This window comes from Leuresthes tenuis, unplaced genomic scaffold, assembly GCF_036924035.1.
Source record: "Leuresthes tenuis unplaced genomic scaffold, fLeuTen1.0.hap1 SCAF_10, whole genome shotgun sequence".
Taxonomy (NCBI): domain Eukaryota; kingdom Metazoa; phylum Chordata; class Actinopteri; order Atheriniformes; family Atherinopsidae; genus Leuresthes; species Leuresthes tenuis.
Genome location: NW_027325364.1, coordinates 23,853,760 through 23,872,415, shown reverse-complemented (window position 1 = coordinate 23,872,415; position 18,656 = coordinate 23,853,760). Strand labels below are relative to the sequence as shown.

At 42.2% G+C, this 18,656-nt stretch overlaps 1 protein-coding gene across 1 annotated transcript; it reads left to right on the top strand.

Moving 5' to 3' along the window:
- The first annotated feature begins 1,725 nt into the window (after positions 1–1,725).
- On the top strand, positions 1,726–8,976 carry gdf6a (growth differentiation factor 6a). Its single transcript, XM_072393339.1, has 3 exons — positions 1,726–1,816; positions 2,010–2,713; positions 6,621–8,976. The coding sequence occupies exons 2-3, from the start codon at positions 2,353–2,355 to the stop codon at positions 7,583–7,585; spliced, it is 1,326 nt and encodes a 441-aa protein (XP_072249440.1). The 5' UTR covers positions 1,726–1,816; positions 2,010–2,352; the 3' UTR covers positions 7,586–8,976.
- The last annotated feature ends 9,680 nt before the right edge of the window (positions 8,977–18,656 follow it).

Below are 18,656 nucleotides of genomic sequence, written 5' to 3'. Positions count from 1 at the left end.
CTATGTAATGTGTAAGGAGCTGAGGCTATTTTGACTACGACTCTGACCCAATGTTGTATAACTACAACATAGACATAACAAGCTCTAAACCAAGTTTGATTAATGTTTTTCAAGATAATTGTATGTAAAATATGTACATGTTCTACACACTGTAATAAACACAAAAAATATTTCAGGAATTTTACTTACTTCAATCCTCACTAATCCAACCATGCAAAAAAAGAAGATGAGCTCAACAGGAAATTTGCAGGTAGAGGGAGTTCAAGGCCAGATGACCGGACTTATAAACACTTCTTCTATCCGATAGCTTTGTGAGGACAAACAATAGGACCCATTAACTATGTAAATGGGGTGTTAGGAAATTTTTTTTTTTTTTAAATTGTTAAAAGTGATTGTTATAAATTTGCAACTGTGGGTCTTATGGGGTTAACAGGTCTCATGTGCGCAATATTAACATAATCAAATTAATTCTGTTCCAAACTGACACTGAAAAACTGATCTAAGCATTTTTACACATATTTGAGATGAACTGTTGCAATGTCATCTCTGCTGGGTATCCAAAGACTGCATCCAGAGTACTTACTCATACCACGGAAAAGATCCCATTGTTAACCTCTCTACATTGGCTTCTTGTGAAATTTAGAATGGAATACAAATCCATTTTATCATGCACAAGAGTCCTTCTAATCTTTAAAATCCCATTGTTCCCTATTACTTCAGTAAGTCTCTGAGTGCAGGCTTGTGGTTCTGAGAATGTGTAGGACTGGAATGGGAGACAGAATCTTCAGATATCTGTCCCCTCCCCTGTGGAAGCAGGTCCCATAATGGGTCTGGGGTGCCAACATCCTCTAAGATTTATACCTGGGCTTAATTATGTATTTTACCCCAGAGTTTGTATTTGTCAAATAGATCTTTTTGCATGCTGCGTGTTTTAACGTGAACTTGTTTGTATTTTGCACACTTTTAACCCTTTTGTGTTCATAGCCTTTTTGTTTTGGTTGATATTTTTAACTCGCATTTTTACTGTAATTTGCAGATTGCTTTTATACACTTTATCAATCTTGTATGTTTTGTTTTATGTCCTCACTTGTGTCATTTCAAGTTTTGCTTTTAGTCAGTAAAGTACTTTGAGTTGCACTTGGATTTGAATTGCATTATATAAATAAAGCTGAGTTGAGTTGAGACACTGAGGGCTCATTCTGCATTGGCGAGCTTAAAAACTGTGTCGCCAACAAGTATTTGTATCTCCCAGGTGCCTTAAACGCACCAATACTTCTCGGCTCAATACACACTATGGGAACATATTTGTCTTCTCTTGTAATAGAGGATAACGGTCACTAGAGGTCCTTAGAGTCATTCAAGACGCGACTAACGCTTTTAAATGACTCCGGGTCCAGTTTACTTACTGGAGTTCAGTACTTGCACACCTCAAAGTTACCTTTGTACCCAGCGGTGCACTGGTTATCTAATGACGTTTTTTTCTGCTGAGGAGCTGAATCTGTCTTGTTGTTATGTTTTTTTTTTTTATCACACATTGTTATTCTGATTTCTGAATTCTTTTTTTTTAGTTTTATGGAATTGTTACCACGTTTGATTGGCGTGTGCAAATAATAATAATAATGTAACAGTAGGGATATTTCTTTAAATGTGGCACAACACTAGGATGACGTTATTCAGTTTATGTGCGCGTAAAATCTAATCTGATCTGATCGTTCCTGGGTTCTTCGGGCGGCCAGAAACTTCGTGATAAAGGACGACGAGCTATCACTGAGTGTTCTGAAACCTGCGTGGACTTGCGCCTAATTTCAGCAGCACGGTAAACATCACTTCACTGATGACGTGTTATTTGAGTTTGAACCGGCTACATTCAAAGAGGAGAGAATATGTGCAAAAGTTTGATTTCTAGTTGAAGTCATAAAATGATATGACTTAGATTTCGTAATGCAAGAGAAAGTAAACATGTGTCTCTTTGCGTGTTTGTGTGTGTGTGTGTGTGTGTGTGTGTACAGATGTACGAGCTAAACACGAACTTGGCCACTCTCATTTCTTTCTGTGACAGCCCGTGGGCTGCAGCGCGCGTCTGCTCTGAAGTCTGTGACATGAAATTGTTTGGGAAGCCCTGCACTGAGCCACCATGTGGGCGTGTTTCTCTCGGCCCAACAGTCTCCGCTCTTGTGTGGAGTCCAGAGAGAAAAACGCACTTCTTCTGGTGCGACCTGTGAGCGCAAAAGTAGCTGCTCTCCGATCCTGACGCGCTCACCATCTCCGGCTCTGGCGGTCCCGCGAACACAGCTTCAACCGAGCTGGGGGGAAAGAAAAAAAAACACAAGAGCTTCTTACCATCTTCCAGCCATGGACGCATCTCGAGACGTTACGATATCTCTATGCCTTCTCCTTGTTTTCCTTGGGAATATACCGTGTTTCCAGTCTGCCGCACTCATCTCTCCCTCTGCGCCGAGGAGGAACAGGGAAGCCAGGATCTCTCATCAGGACGGACAAAGGTCATCCAAATTCTTAAAAGACATCTTGGCGTCTTCTAGTCCTGTCGTGGGACATCACAAAGAAGACCCAAAGGACGCTATTGTTCCGCATGAATACATGCTCTCCATATACAGGACATACTCGGCTGCAGAGAAACTCGGACTAAACGCCAGCTTTTTCCGCTCTTCTAAGTCTGCCAACACCATAACAAGTTTTGTGGACAGAGGAACAGGTTGGTTTCAGTCTGCTGCCATCACCACTGGCGCAGCCTTTCATGATTCATTGGCACAGTTTTCTCCATTTGACTGGTCTGATATTCTCCTCTTAGAACTTACAAGACATTAAAAAAACAACAACTGAGTGACACGATTTTTACGCACACGATTAGGGAGCAAAGGTAGCGTGAATACGCACGTTTACGCGCTCAAAATCTCAAGAAATCATAACAGGCATTGACTAAAGATGTGAAAACCGCCGGTTTATATCTTTATCCTGGTTAAATTGATACGATTTGCCGCACTGTCGCCAAACGACGGAACCTTTTCTCCGAGTATTACACTTAAATTAACCTCAGGGTAACACGACAATAAAACACTAATTGAGGCGCTCTCTAAATGAACGCAGTAAATCACTGTCAGTGCAGGCATCAGCAAAAACTACACTGCCCCAAGCCCCCACGTGAATGCAGAGGAAACTTTATTTTCCTCAGGGAAAGCGCTTGATGGTTGTTTCATTTCCGATTCTTGTTTTTTTTCCACGCACCTCCAGATTTATGAAACTCTAAATAAAAGTTTCAAATCTAAACAGAGTCAAACCCCGCAAATCTGCCACTTATCAAAACATTAAATCTGTTGCCATGATGGTGCACCGCTTCGGCCAGCTTGTGCTGACAAAGGGAGACTGGGGAGATGGGGGGGCAGAGCGGGCCGGTGTGAGAAGCAGGTGTTTGGGTCAGTTAACATGTGTAACCAAGTGATTCGGCCGGACTGCGAGAACAAACACAGTTTGATAAACACAAACACGTCCAGCACACACAAGGGGGACGCTTCAGCCCGAGTTAATCTTTGAGGGAGAAATAAAAGCAATCTTTGTTTGCGTTCCCTTCTGTCTCAAACACTCCAAGCCTCTGCTCATGGACTCAGATGGCGCGCTGCAAAAAATGTCCGCTCGGTGTTTTTTTTCGGTCCAGAGCCGGCTGCGTAAAGGCTGTCATCGTCTGTCCAACACCACGGGGAGCACAAGTGAAAAGGAACGTTTACCTAATCTCATTGATTAAATGGGACATTTTCAGATTTCCTTAAAGTTTCGAGATTTGTTTTCTTGAAATAAAGGAGACTGAAAGGAAAAGAAAAAAATCGCACGGTTGAAGCAAGAACGACGTTTTTTATGAGGTTCGTAAAAGTCTCGTCCGTGTTGTCATTTCTTGCAGTGTGAGTCGGTTTGATTGGAAAAAACGCCTCCCTCTCTCCTGTGATTTTGATGTGATGTGTCACTGGCTCTGACCCCGAGCTGGACCCTTCTGAGAGCTGCTTGGCATCGAACGGCTGACTGGAGTATTTGAACTCGGTGATCTAATTGAGTGTTCATGTCATAACATATCAAACACTGTCTATTCTCCCATAATGACCCAGCTCGGCCACGGTGGGCACATCACCAAAAAAACAAGACGACGAAGGAGAGAAAAGAAAAAAGGAAAGAAAGAAAGAGCACTTGTGAAGTGGTTTGTATTTTCTGTTTATTCATTTATTTTATTCATCTGCGGAACCTCCCTTTGCGAGCGCCACTTTAATTACGGAAAATGATTTTTTGTCCTCTTTTGTCTTGACTGACTTTGGTTCTCCTCCAGCAAAGTGTTGCGTTGCATCACAACCTGCAGATAAACCCTCAGCTGGGACTTCATTTAAAACGCAGGGGTTGAAGTTTGACGCCCAAAGTAACGACTTTTTGCGTATTTTACGCGTTACTTACGCACCACATGCGGCTCCTTTTTTTAAACTGCAAACCCACTGGTACTTTTACTTTCACACATTTGTGGGTAAATGAAACGCGCTTTCGAAACCAGGAGCTGTCAGAAGAGGTAGGATCGGAAAAGAAAAAAAAGCCCAATCTGAAAACTTGAGCAACTTCCGCCTCTCGCTAAACATAAATGACAAAAACACATTTAGAGTTTTTTTTTTTAAATGCAACAAACGAGGTCAAAGAAATCGGCGCAGGACGCCGCTTTTAACCAATAAAGCCCAACATATTATGCCCCAATTATCCACCGTTAGGCATCTTGAGCATAACGGGAAAAATGGCTTTTTTAAAAAAAAATAATGAACGAAATTGAGAAAAACTTTGCACGAAAAAAGAGAGGAAGACTGTCAACACAAATAACTCAGTAACTTAGTCAGTCAGTCCGCGCAGCCGCGTTCGTTTAAAGCGGAATGTTGTCGTTGGCAGGATGAGATGAAATCTAAGAGGGGAAGTGCTTTAATGAGGAGGATGGGAGTTGAGAGCTGTTAATTATTTGGCGAACTTGTATTCGATTTGTTTGAGGGCTTATAAAAGAAAACTAATGCGAACCAGACGCGCAAAGTCGCTGAAAGGAGCACGAGGTTTCCATCTCCTTTTTACTGTTCGTCTTGGCAGGGTTCACAGAGGCAACCTGACAGCCCAGACTTCAAAAAAACGTCTAGCGAGAGCGACTTTTACAAATTATGTCACAGGGGTGTTTCCATGTAGAGAAATGTCACTTTATTTAAAACAGGGGCGCAAACGTGAGCAGAGACAAGATGCTGCTTGTTAAGTGGAAACAAGGAACACAAATCACGATCAGTCAGATTTCTTTAAAAACAACAAACAAACGACAATTTCCTTTGATATAAGAGGGAAAATCTGACATTTTAAAATGTGACAGTCCACCCCAGACTCTCAATGTAAATGCTACTTCTTCTTCTCTTTTTTTTTAAACAAAAATATTTGAATAAGTTATTTTATCGATGATTTTGTCCTGCATTTCCCACCTAAACTTCTACTTCGGGTAGAAACTTGTAAGAACAGTGAAAACCTTCATAATCTTATCTAAACTTTTGTCCATTTCTTCCTCAATTTTTTTTTAAAAAGCAGGTTGTAAAATGCGAATAACACGAACAGAAAACTACTTTATTCATCCTTTCACTGTCGCCTCGGCTCGACGCAGTTATTTATTTGATCCAAACTGCACTCGTCAAAACAGACGTAATTAATATTTCGCAAAGCATATAGCTCCTTTTCGGGCTGTCTGTCAATGGTAGATTCCAGCCTCGTTCGCCTTGATAAAACGTTCACAGGCCTCCTGTGGGTCTCCATCAGGGAATAATGCATTAATTGTGTATTGTTCAGTTGAGTGTACAGTATGTCGCCTTTGGTTCGTTGTGTCTGGCAGCACCCAGGACCCTTCACTTCAATAGGCCCTTTATTATTAATATTCTTTCCTTTTTTTCCATCCTTTGTTTTGTTTTTGCTCTACAGCTCTGCAAGCGTTCTCAAAAAACGATTATTTCCATGTCCTGGTCGCTGTTTAGCATTTACTGTTTTTTTCTGTTTTTTAATGAAAACTGCTTAGAAGGAAAATTGACTCAAAACTTGACTGAATTAGCGCGTAAAATGAAAGCAAATCTGTGCTCGCTGGAGTTAAAATATCACCAGACTGAACTCGAATAGAGTTATTGGTGAAAAAGAAAATGTTTTCGAGTCATAATGAACATATAGTTTGTGCATCAAGCAAGATCCATACAACCCACATCACGATATCATTTCAAATTTACCAGTAAATGAAATGAACCAGCCCGAGTCATATTGGGAAAACTTAAATCAGGCTCTTCAGTCTTCGTTTCATTGTCAGTATCATACAAGGACTTCAACAGAGCTCTAAATGAATATATGGAAAGCGGTGTAGTCTTGGTCATCTGTGAGTTTTTCACTTCTTCTCCAAAAGGAGCACTTGTCAGCTGTAGTTTGTTTCAGGCAGGTTCAGGGTAGACGTTTGGAAAACAAGAAAGAGAGAGAAGGCCTCTGTGGGAGAATGTGAGTCACCCCCCCCCCCCCCCCTCCTTGTCTGAACACTGTACATCCTAAGTGAATCTGACTGCAATTATTTTCTTCTTTTATCCTTGCAGACAATCTTTTGCACTCTCCTCTGCGACGACAAAAGTATCTGTTTGATGTGTCAACCCTTTCAGAGAAAGAGGAACTAGTCGGGGCGGAATTAAGAATATTTAGGAGAGGGCCGGGGGATTTGCAGACTCCCCTGCAGACGACGGGCCTCTACGACATCCAGCTCTACCCCTGCCGCTCCGACAGGCTGCTGGACTCCAGGTCTTTGGACCCGCTGGATTCCACCAAACCTGGCTGGGAGGTTTTGGACGTGTGGGAAATTTTCAAGGCGCACCAGCACCACCACCGTCAGCCACAACACCAGAACCATCACCACCAGCAGAGCAACCAGCTCTGCTTCCAGCTTAGGGTCACTCTCGGCAAGTCAGACACCGAGGTGGACCTGAGGCAGCTGGGGCTGGACAGAAGCGTCCGGAGCCAGCAGGAGAAGGCCATCCTGGTGGCCTACACCCGCTCCAAGAAGAGGGAGAACCTGTTCAACGAGATGAAGGAGAAGATCAGGTCGCGGAGTGATAAAGAGGTAGGAGTGGTGAAGGCGACAGAGGACGGGGTGTCCGCGCCTATGAGGGGGTTCAAGGGAGAGGGGCCCCGGCGGCGGAGGAGGACGGCGCTGAGCAATCGGCACGGGAAAAGGCACGGGAAGAAATCCAAGTCCAGGTGCAGCAAAAAGGCGCTGCACGTGAATTTCAAAAAGCTGGGCTGGGACGACTGGATCATCGCGCCCCTGGATTACGAGGCGTACCACTGCGAGGGGGTGTGCGACTTCCCCCTGAGGTCGCACCTCGAGCCAACCAACCACGCCATCATACAGACGCTCATGAACTCCATGGACCCAAACAGCACCCCGCCCAGCTGCTGCGTCCCCACCAAACTTAGCCCCATCAGCATCCTCTACATAGACTCGGGCAACAACGTGGTGTATAAACAATACGAGGACATGGTGGTGGAGCAGTGCGGGTGCAGGTAGCGGCCATTATTATTTTAAAAGAAACAGACTTTAAATGGCAGACATTTTAAAAATTACGTCGTGCTAGCTCCCAGGCTGAAGATATTAAAGTCCTCACGGGTCTGGCGTGCTTTTACGCACGACGCGCCTTTTTTTTCCAAAAGGGATGCACACAAGAGGCACCATCTTCTATTTATTCAGTCACGTTCATTCACAGTCTCTGCCTTAAAGTGTTTGGCACGTTCATTCTCGAGTTACCACTCATCAGACAGAACGAGAATCTGATGTGTGATCTGATTGCGGGCCAGACGGTAACCCAACGAGTTCGAGCGCGCACCTGTTCGTGCCGAGGCCAGAGGACAGCGGACTTTGCCTGTCAGCAGTGCTTTGTTGCGGCACCCCCTTCTGATCCTACTAGCAGGGCCGAACTCTTTTGGGTATGTGCATCCAGGCCGCAATGGCCGCTGTCCAGCTGGAGTCGTTACAGGCCCGAGCAAGTGTCTGCTTTCCAAAAAAAAAAAATAGATAAATTAGGATAGAAAAGGGGGTGAATGTCTTATCAACCAAACACAGACTGGTCAGAGGAGAGGAGATAAGATTGTGGTGGTAATGCCTTTAAGAGATTTTGTTGTTGTTGTTGTCATTTTTTGCCTCACTGGAGACCAGCTGAGAGACGCTGCTGACAGAGGACACGAAACCAGACTTGTGCCTAAGTGGGACCTTGTATAAAGGATAAGAAAGAAAGTACACATGGGCGAACTTTCCCTTTTTGGTGCTCTCAAGTCTGCATCTTTACGAAATGCACTTCCACAACTGACTGCGCCGCGGACAGGTGGTCAGCGAGAGTTTGTCTTCTCTGATGACGAAAATATTGAAAAAAAAACAACAAAAGACTCGCAAACGAGACGATATTTAAATGCACATTAGCTTTGAATGCACTGGTGTTCATTATTATTTTTTTCTTAGCTGTAAATATTTGTACAGTGGAAAACTTTACAAAGTGCAACGAATGAAGAAATGAGCAAAAGGCATTTCTTTGTAAATATACAGATGCACTCAAATCGGTATAATTTCTATTCTATAATTATTTTATTATTTGTGATGTACAGAGTTCCATGATAATCATATATTTCTTACATTGATGAGAGTAATTTAAGGTGTCTTCAATATTTTGCAGAGGGTGGAAAATTCCATTATTAATGTCTACCTCATAATTGCATATATAGATCTGAGTTTGAGGTGCATTCAGTTAGAGTGAAAGAGCTTTTACAATGATATCTAAGATCATTTATATACATATATTACTTGATAATATTCCACACCATTACTGTACAAATAAAATTCAAAACAAAGCCTGGCACTTCTGATGATTAATGCCACTCATTGTGCGTTCTTTTTTCCCCCCTAATACATTAAAGCTTTTTTAAAAAAGATTTGACCTCATCCAACAGCTGTTGTATTGTTATCAGGGTGTTGATTAAGGTTAAGTGCATTCCAAAAATTATACTGGACCAATAATTCCAGATACTAAAATTTAAATACTATCAAAATACATAGTGTTGCCACGATGTACAGTCATGGGAAAAAAAAGTATGTTGCCTTTCAATTCTAAAGTTTTATGTCAGAACATAATGAAAAATCTGGTCTTTTCCAGGTCTTAAATGAAGTAAATATAACCTCAGATGAACAACACATTCAACGGTACAGCCTGTTATTATTAATTTAATAGAAATTAAGCCAAAATGCAGAAGCAGTGTGTACAATACTAAGCACAACCTCACGGCTTTCATAGAAATTGAAAAGACAATTGATTAGCAGGTATTGCAAATCAAATGCACTTCATTAACTAGTCATCAGCATGTGTGAGCACCTCTATAAAAATATCTGTATGTAACAGAAGTTTTGTCATTTTGCTGGTCTGGAGCATTCAGTTGTATACTAACACAATGACAAGGAGGAAATACATCAGCAGTGATCTAAGAGAAACAATTGTTGCTGCTCATCAATCTGGATTATGGGACCATTTTCAAACAATATACACTCAGTCTTTCCATTGAGGAAGATTATTCACAAGTGGAAAACATTCAGAACAGATGACAATATTCCCACGATTGGATGTCTCAACAGATTCAACCCAAGGTCAGACTATGCAATACTCAGACAAGCTGCACAGAGCATTAGACTTAGATCTCATACTCTAAAGGCCTCTGTTAGCATGTTAAATGTTAAAGTTTATGACAATACAATTAGAAATAGACCGAACAAGTATGGATTATTTTAAATGATTGCAAGGAGAAAGCCTCTTTTCTTTAAAAAGAACATAGCAGCACGGCTTAGGTTTGCAAAGCTGCATCTGAATAAAACCCAAGACCTCAACAATTCCCTTTGGATAAATGAGACCAAAGTGGAGATATTTCACTATAACAGGTCAGGTTGACCAGAAATGCTGAAATATAAACTTCTGTCCTCACGTCTAATCGGTCATAATTTCACAACCCAGGCTTGAAAATGGTTAGTTGACAATGTTTTGGCAGGCAGTTGTTTTGTTTTGAGTCACTCTATGTCACATGATGGGAGCTGTGACCAATGAGTAGCTGTGTAGACTGTGGCAATGTTTAGTTATCTAACCCTAACCATGTACTTTAAACTCCTAACCGTAACCATTATCAGGTGAGAGTGAAGTAGATTAGTTTGCAATCTCAGAAGTAGAGAAGGGACTTTGAAAAAGATTATTCTATTTTTTTAAGCCACCAATTTTCTCTGAGTTAGTAGTGGCTTTCATCAACATCATTACATTGCAAGAGTTAATGTTGTATTGTCACAACAGGAGTGGAAGCGTCATCCGTTGCACGACAAGGGCTGTATTGCAGTAGAGAACTAAAGAAGGAAAAAGTAGCTGTTGCAAAATAGTTACACATTTACACATCTATGGACCAACATGCATACTTTACAATCTGTCACAGGATTGTGTTGGCCAGAATGCACAGCACCATGTTTTATGAAAACCACATAGCATATTAGCACAAACACCTTCAACTGTCTGCTGTAATGCATTGAGGTGGAGGGCTGATGATTTGGGCTTGTTTTTGCCGCCACAGGACTTGGGCACTTTGCACTCATTGGGTACTTTATGAACATTTCTGTATAGCGAAGAATTCTAGAGTCAAATTTGAGACCATCATGTCCGACAGCTAAAGGTTGACTGAAACTGGATCATGCAACAAGACAACGATCTCAAGAATATCAACAAATCTACGCCAGAATGTCTGAAAAAGAAAAGAATCAAGGTGATGAAATGGTCCAGTCAAAGTCCAGACCTCAACCTGATTGAAATGCTGTGGTGGGACTTTAAGAGAGCTGTGCATAAGCGAATGCCTGCAAACCTTAATGAGCTGAAGCTACATTGTACAGAGGAGCAGGCCAAAATTTCTCCAAAATCATAGCGAGAGTGTCTGATAACACAAAACAGAAAATAATTACTTCACATTGTTGCTGCTAAACATTGTTCTACAAGCTACTGCATCATGGGGTGGACTTTTCATACACTGCTTTTTGACTTAGTGTTATTAAAAAAAAGAAAAGTCATGTCATATATTATTGTTCTTTTGAGGTAATATTTACCTAATTTTAAGACCTGGTCAAGATCAGAAACATTTTTTTCTTTATTGTCCTGATACTTTAAAACTTTGAACTTAAGAGAGTCCACTTTGTTCTTCACGTGACTTTAGTTACAGAATCTCTGCTAGCTAAAAGTTTGATTCTTTTGTAAGATGACTACAGTGCATCTGGACCATATACACCTTTGCCCTCAGGTCTAATTCATTCTATTGTCACCCTTTGTAAACACATTCTCCTCATGGACAACAAATGTAATTATTCAGTGACTGGATGGCTCAGTGTTGTGCCACAAAAAACACATCAACATATGGTGACCATCCAAGTAAAAGCCAATCACCTGACTGACTGTCACTGATACAGCACCAAAATATATGAAACCCCAGCTATTTCCCAATGAATTAGCCCTGCCTGGGTCAAGTTTACTTAACACTTTAATGTTTCCCAATCTGTGGATGAAAACAAAACAAAAAAAAATTGGAAGAAGGGATTGCTTCCATATAAGCTATGGCGGCCTTGGTCTGGAAACAATTAGGAAATTGCTTTGAAATGTTATATGTTGTCCAGGCTCTTGTACAGTATCATGTCACTCCCCACATGTTTGAGAGGGGGAAACGGAGGATGCTAAGTGCACTCTTTAGCGACCGCTGCCAATGACTGACACAACAACCATTCCCCTGAGTATAACCAAATGGCCCTCCGGGCTATACGTCTGGAACACCATAGCCAGGGTGCTACTAGGAGCCACGCCATCCCTGCTGTTTGCAAGTGCAACATGGGAGAGGCTGTGCATCACTGTGAGGCTCTTTTCAGCATCAGATATGAAGGCTCTACTGCTGATTCTTTATCATTAAAAATGTAGTAACATTGCTGAAAGCAAATTTCTAAGCAACCGGCTAAACTTGTGGAATAAACCTGTACTTTTTTATTTATTTTTATTTGACAAGTTTCCCGCTCTGCTGGGCACTGGCCTGGAGGTGAGGCTGAATGTTAAGGGAACAGTTAAATGGTGATGAAAGGGAAAGGAATGCTTTGTTTACCAGCTTCAATCCCTCACTCTTAAGTTAAATGTTCCTATAAAGTTCTTCATCACAACTGCCTTATTGTCCCTCCATCCACACTAGAGCAGAGAGAGCAAAAAAGAGCGTTGTGTTTATTTGAAACCTGGCTCTAATATATTAGTCTAAGCGAACCAAAGCTAGCAAAGAGAGGGGTCCTTTTCATCAGAAATGTGGAGAAATGTGGAGAATGTATAACACAAATAGTCTTGACACCCCACATCTGTGCACGGAGGCACTTTTTTTAGAGAACTGTAAGGCTGCATTAGTGAAGATCTACTAGGTGTTGCACCAAGTGAAAACACCCGCAAGCGTCTCCAAGATTTGAGAGAACGCCTCAACGGCTCTGTTATCAGTGATGTCCTCACCAGCAACAGGAAAGACATAAATCATGCCGACGCTGTCAGACAGTGAGGACCTGTATGAAAGCAGAAATGTGTTAAATGGGCATTTAGGAGACTTAGAGAATTTATTGTGAGGGTTCAAATGTGGAAGAGAGAGTAGAAAAGGGAAAATTGTACGCTGACAAGCATGACATTCTAACTGCTACTGATAAAATCCAGTAAGAACTTCATTAATTATTTTCACCAAATGTTTCTCTTTTCATTTACTTTTTTCCCTCCTTCTCTGGTTTCTTCTACTTCCCACTGTTATGGTTTGCAGACACTGTAGTTTCCTTTACAATAAAGCTTGACACCTTTCCAAGGCAGCGCAAGGTGGAGCTTTTCTGGGTTTAAATAGATGCAGAGTAAAAACACTCCTGCATGCTTGCATGTCTACTTGGAGTGGGCATTTGCATTCAGCATTTATCAAGGAGGGTGTCTCTTCATGTATGTGTGTGTCTGTGAGCGTGTGCGAGTGGACAGAAGGGCAGCAGCGTACACAGATGGACGTTTGAGTGTTGCAGGAGCAGGGTAGCAGATGCCTGAAGTGACCCCTACCGCTGCCTTTCATTGAACCACTGGCTTCAACACAAAGGCAGAGTTGGCCCCAAACATTAAATACACTTGCTTGTGCTTTACTGCCTGAGGTCACATTTTCGACATTTTTTTCTTTTCTTAAGGTAATTTTGGAAATATAGAAATGGGTTGTGTAGAAAATAAGCTCTAAAATCACCTGCAAAACAAGAGGCAAAAAAAAAAAAGAGTTGGACGCACTTGGCAGATGCTGTTAAAGCAGAGATGGGTAATAAATCCCAGCTTTAGAGCTTTAGTGTAACAATAAACAAGGGTTTTCCTCAGTCAGGGCATCTTCTTTTCTGAATCTTCCTCTGTGGTGCAACAGAATGCTATTCCTCCCTTCTGTCAGGCCAAACGGCAACAGGAAGAGCGCTCCACTTTACCATAGATAACCTGCTAATTGCATTCGACTCACTCCCAAGTGTTTGAATGAGAGGATGAAGCCAGTCTACACTGACTGCTCCATGTTTTGTGCCACAAAAAAAGTATGAAAAGAAGTTTTTCATGTGTGGGAAAGTCTACTGATGTCTCAGTAAATGTATTTAGAAACTCAGAAAACAGCAACAGCTGAAATTGATAGATCTACGTCTGTCCAGAGAAGCTAGTTTTTGTTCTGTTTATTTTCTAAAGGAATGTCTAAGGGTGCCCTTTCACCCCACCTCATCCATTTACTGCCCCTGGTCTATGTTACAGATGGTGACCTGGGTCGTCAATATCCCTGATTAACAAGTACACCTTCAGATTCTCCAGAAAATCTGGACATAAAGGGAGATTGCCTTTTCTGTATGCTCGTAGTCCATCTTTTTGTCTGCCTTTTTTGTGAGGCTGTGAGAGTGTCTATGCGCATTCGTGCAAAGGTTTGAATAAGCTCAAGTCAAAAGTAAATTTGCTCAGTTAACTCTGACAATGCTTATGTTTGGGAGCGAGGCAAGGACATGACCTCTCTGACAATTTACATCGGCAGGGGCTTGTGGAGAGCAGAGGGAGGGTCGTTGACCGGTTGGAGGCTGGACAATGGCATTAGCTTGTCTAGATGCTCCGAACTTCGGAAGGAAAATATGTGCTATCAGCTGCAATGTCAAGTCAGATGAGAAGAGTTAAAACAATGTATGTGACTTTAAAATAATAAAAAAGCAGAATATTCTTTCGGTTCTGAACTTTTTTACTCCTTTACTTGGGACATTTAAAAGAGACATGGGTGGTATAAAATTGAGCTTCTGGTTCCATATTGTAAAATGAGACCTGTAGGCAAACAAACATGGGCTAGGGGCAAAGGGGCAGCAAGGCAAGGATCCGACTCTGGGAGGGAGTTGGGTGGGATGAAGGGAGGAGGGCTGCGAGGTGCAGGAGGACTTGATGGACAACTCTACAACTCGGCAGGGGCAGAGCTTTCACTTAAAAATGGTGCCTGGCCTATCTCAAAAGGTCAGAGCCCAGAGCACTAACACACTACATTAATCATGAGAGGCTGAGGCTTACCTGTCTAACGTTTCAGTCGTGCCGTACAGTTAACCTCAATTATGCTTGATTACGAGGTGTGGAAGATGCAGGGCCTGAGCTGGGCCGCACATAAGATCAGGCATCAATAATTCAATCTCAGATTAGATGTGCCTATTTGTCATTGTGAAGAATAGACCAAATAGCCTCTTGGGGAAGAATACCCAGGGTCAGTGAACAGGTAAAAGTGGATTTTTTTTTCAGTTTTGCATCATGCTTGATTTAAGCTCTTCACTGTGGTCTCAGCCTCAGCCTATGTATTCACACAGACATATGCAGCTGAGACACAAACGCCAAAGCATTATGTGGTATACCAAAGGGAGCTAAAGGCTTCATGCTGCCCCAGCCCCCTTCTTGGTAATTGTCCCATTATGTGTTGGTGGTGGATGGAGCCATTACAGATGTTTTATGATGGGGCCATTTTCATTTTGTCTTCCCAATGAGGGACAGATTTATGAGGCAAGACAGTCTTCCATTCAGGGGTAAAAACCCCTCTCCACAGCATTTCCAAACACACACACATGCGCGGTGGCTAGCCTGAACCCACACTGCAACAGACATGCACATACTGTACATTCACCACATTATCTATTAAATGACTGTCATAACTGTGCCCTCTCTTCACCCTGTGTACTGTGGTGCCTGAGTTGTTGGCAGGAGCTTAAGAGACAAATAAATGTTTGATGGCCTCGTGGAACAAGGCACACTTCCAGGCCACTCATCAGTCTGTTCCACAAGTGTGGGGGGTGAGACAGAGGTGGATGGGGGGAAGACCTCCTCGAAGAGTCCCTGGTCTGTGGGGAAACAGCAGGCCTTGACTAAAACCAAGTCTGACACTTTCTCACCAAATGTTATCCTACTAAAAGAAAACCATCATAAAGGGCAAAGCAAACACCAGTTAGCTTTTCAGAATTAATCTCTTTTAGCTTGCAGTGAAGTGTTTGAAGTGTTGAAGACTCTTTGGCTGCGTGGTTTCTTTCCAGAGGCTGTTTTGGTGTGGTTCCCCAGAGTTTTCTTTTGGAAATCAAATCTTCAGCTTGGAAGCTTTTATGCTAAGAAAAATATTGGTCATAAATTGGTTCCTGAATCTGCTGTCTAATTACAGGACTGTGGACTGAAAATTTACCCCGCAACTTATGGCTGTAATTATTAGGTTTAACAATAGGGATGCGGTGGTAGGGATTCAGGTTCAAAAGAGCTCTGCGTATTTAATGATTGAGATATCCTGAAATAGGAGTAGCTCCCTGTCTCTGTCAGAAAGAGTTTTCTTTTCATGCAAAATGAGTGGAAAGTTGTCAGGTACAAGTCTTTTAACAAACAAGGTCAGCAGAGGAACACTCATTATTAATCATTTACCAGAGTTGCACAAAGAGAGCTGGAGAGACTAGATAGCCCAGGACCCAAGGGTTTGTGACTGAGACGCTGCCTCATCATGTTATACACACCGTCCACATATTTCTGACACCTTGCTCCTATCAACCCTACCTACCCACTGGTGACTGATTTCCTCATTATGACACCACGTTGCCTCATTCCTGGATTTATCACCATTTGACTTTCGTGAAAATCCCTGTTTTGGTTCCAAACAGCAAGTTTCAAACTGCAGCTGTTTGAACAACTTCAGGAAATTCAAGCTGGTTTGAAAACTGGGTCCATGAATGCGGGGTTGAACTAATGATAAATGTCTGACCAAGACCAAGGTTAGTTTTTGTCAATTCTCTGAAAAACCGCTCGTTATTCACTACAACATAAATTCTGCCGCTCTGGCATGAGGAATGGAGTGAGGTTTGTTTGACCAGATGTAACTTTATCAGGGACTCTCTCTCCCCCTGCTATTCTTGTGTCTCTCACATCTCAGAGCTCAAGCACAAAAAAGGGAGCTCTCACACAATATTTCTGTTTGCCGTAGTCTGACCTCTTTGTGAACTGCGGTAAAGTGAAAGGCACTTTCAGCCGGGGGGAATCGGATGGCAGTAACCATATGCCTTTCAACTGATACAAAGGTGGGAAAGGGGGAGGCCACGAGTGAGTGTGAGTGTGTGTTGGGTGGTGTGGCAGGGGGAGTTGCATGCTAGGGTGAAAAGGAAAGTGCCGTGCTGCATCTTTTTGTGTTGGTAAAGTGGTGGTGGTTTAGGGTCGGGGGGTTTTGGGGGAAGAGAAGGTGGTTGTTGGCTGGATGTGATGCTGAACTCAAGGCAATGTCCGGCTGATTGGCTGTTGAAGGGGAGCCCTCTTATGGATGAGTGCAATGAGTAAACAGCATTCCTTTCTCTCTGTCTGACCCTCTCTTTCTCTGTATTTGTGTCTGTCTCTTGCACACATAACATACCCCATAAAAGTAGGTTTGCCAAGGAGATTCATTTCTGCTACTTGAGATGGTTCGAATTGCTCAAGTATTCTATAGGAATGTCTTATCCACTCACAGAGAGACCAAACTTTCCAAGGAAAGTAAATTAAATAATATGCTTGATATGCAGTTTGTGGGCCACTGAAGCATTACTGGGTAAATTTTTTGGGTATTGGTTCCCCTGGTTACCATTTGGATCCATTCAGAGAAAGCTTGCATGATAGTAAGAGATGTGAAAGAGATGCAATTTGAAACTGCCGTTTAGCTGTGCTGATACATTCTCAAGCTGTATAATTTCCCCCAAAAGAATAGTGCCATTCATTCAACCAAAAGACCAATTTTATACCAATACTCATCTTGGAGGAATCCGCACTGTAAAAGGATCAGATCCACACATGATGGAACACAAATATGTTCTATCGAAGTATGCTGGGTCTGGTTTTACTGCCATTTCTCTTGAGCCTATGTACCAGCATCTCTTACCTGAGTGGTCCTCAGAATACTTAAAAAAAATTAGGCTGATCTTTTGAAAAGTTGCAAAAAAGAAATGTGGAACAAACATGAACAAATTTGGCTGGTCGCCAGATCATGTTGGATAATGTTAAGCTTCTGGTAGGTAACAACACCGGTGGTGGACATCCATGAGGAAATTGAAGAGAATTATATTTTAGGAGTTGCCCATAAAAGGGCATGACACTGAAGGGCCTTGTGCAAACACATCCAGCATTATTTTAAGATGGCGACAATGCACTTGATTGTGGAACAATCGTATGTGTGAATCTGATGAAATAAAACCTGATGGGTCTGAGATTTGGTCAGTGGGGTTAATATCCAGGGGATCGGGACATATCCTCGATCTCCTGATAAAACATAAATAAAAAAAAACAAAACAAAGAAAACCTGTGTTGTATACATTTTAATCATTAGAATTTATGTACCACTGTGCCAGGCATCATCAGCTGCTCCTTGTTCGAGGCGCATGCCAATGGAGCTGTTCTGTTAGATGAATGAGTCATGTGCTCCTCATGGGAAGCAGGAGACCACATTCAGTAGGTGGTTCTGGGAGTCACAAATGAGTTGGACATTTATGGAGTGATACTGATTGCGGTTGATGTATGGGACTGAATCTGGCGAGGGGCTTTAACAGGCACGAGTGTGCAGTCTATTGCACTGATGGTGTTAGGAAGACCAGCAATTGAATTATATCCCCCCTTGACTGCGACTTGTTCATCAGCTGTATATGGAAACATTATGCATTGTGTAGCCAGTTGATTTATTGCATCCACAATTAGGGGGGAGTGCGGCTGATGGACGGCTGTGATATACCCATCCTGTCTCTCAGTTCCTGCTAAAATGTTCCAGTGGCCAAAAAGCCCAAGGTTGAGAGAACCTGGAGATGTGGAGGAACAGAGTTGGACCATTGTGTGTGGTTTTGCAGTGCTGGCTCCAAACGATTGCAAAGGTCCATGAGAACAGCTCTTGGTAGTCTAATTGGAATCACTTATTGATGGCACGCTTTCTAACTAACCTAACTAAAATGTTGGTGTACATAATTCATTCTAAAATAACAAAATACTTTGTAAATTACAAAAAGTTATTCAAAAAATCTAACAAAA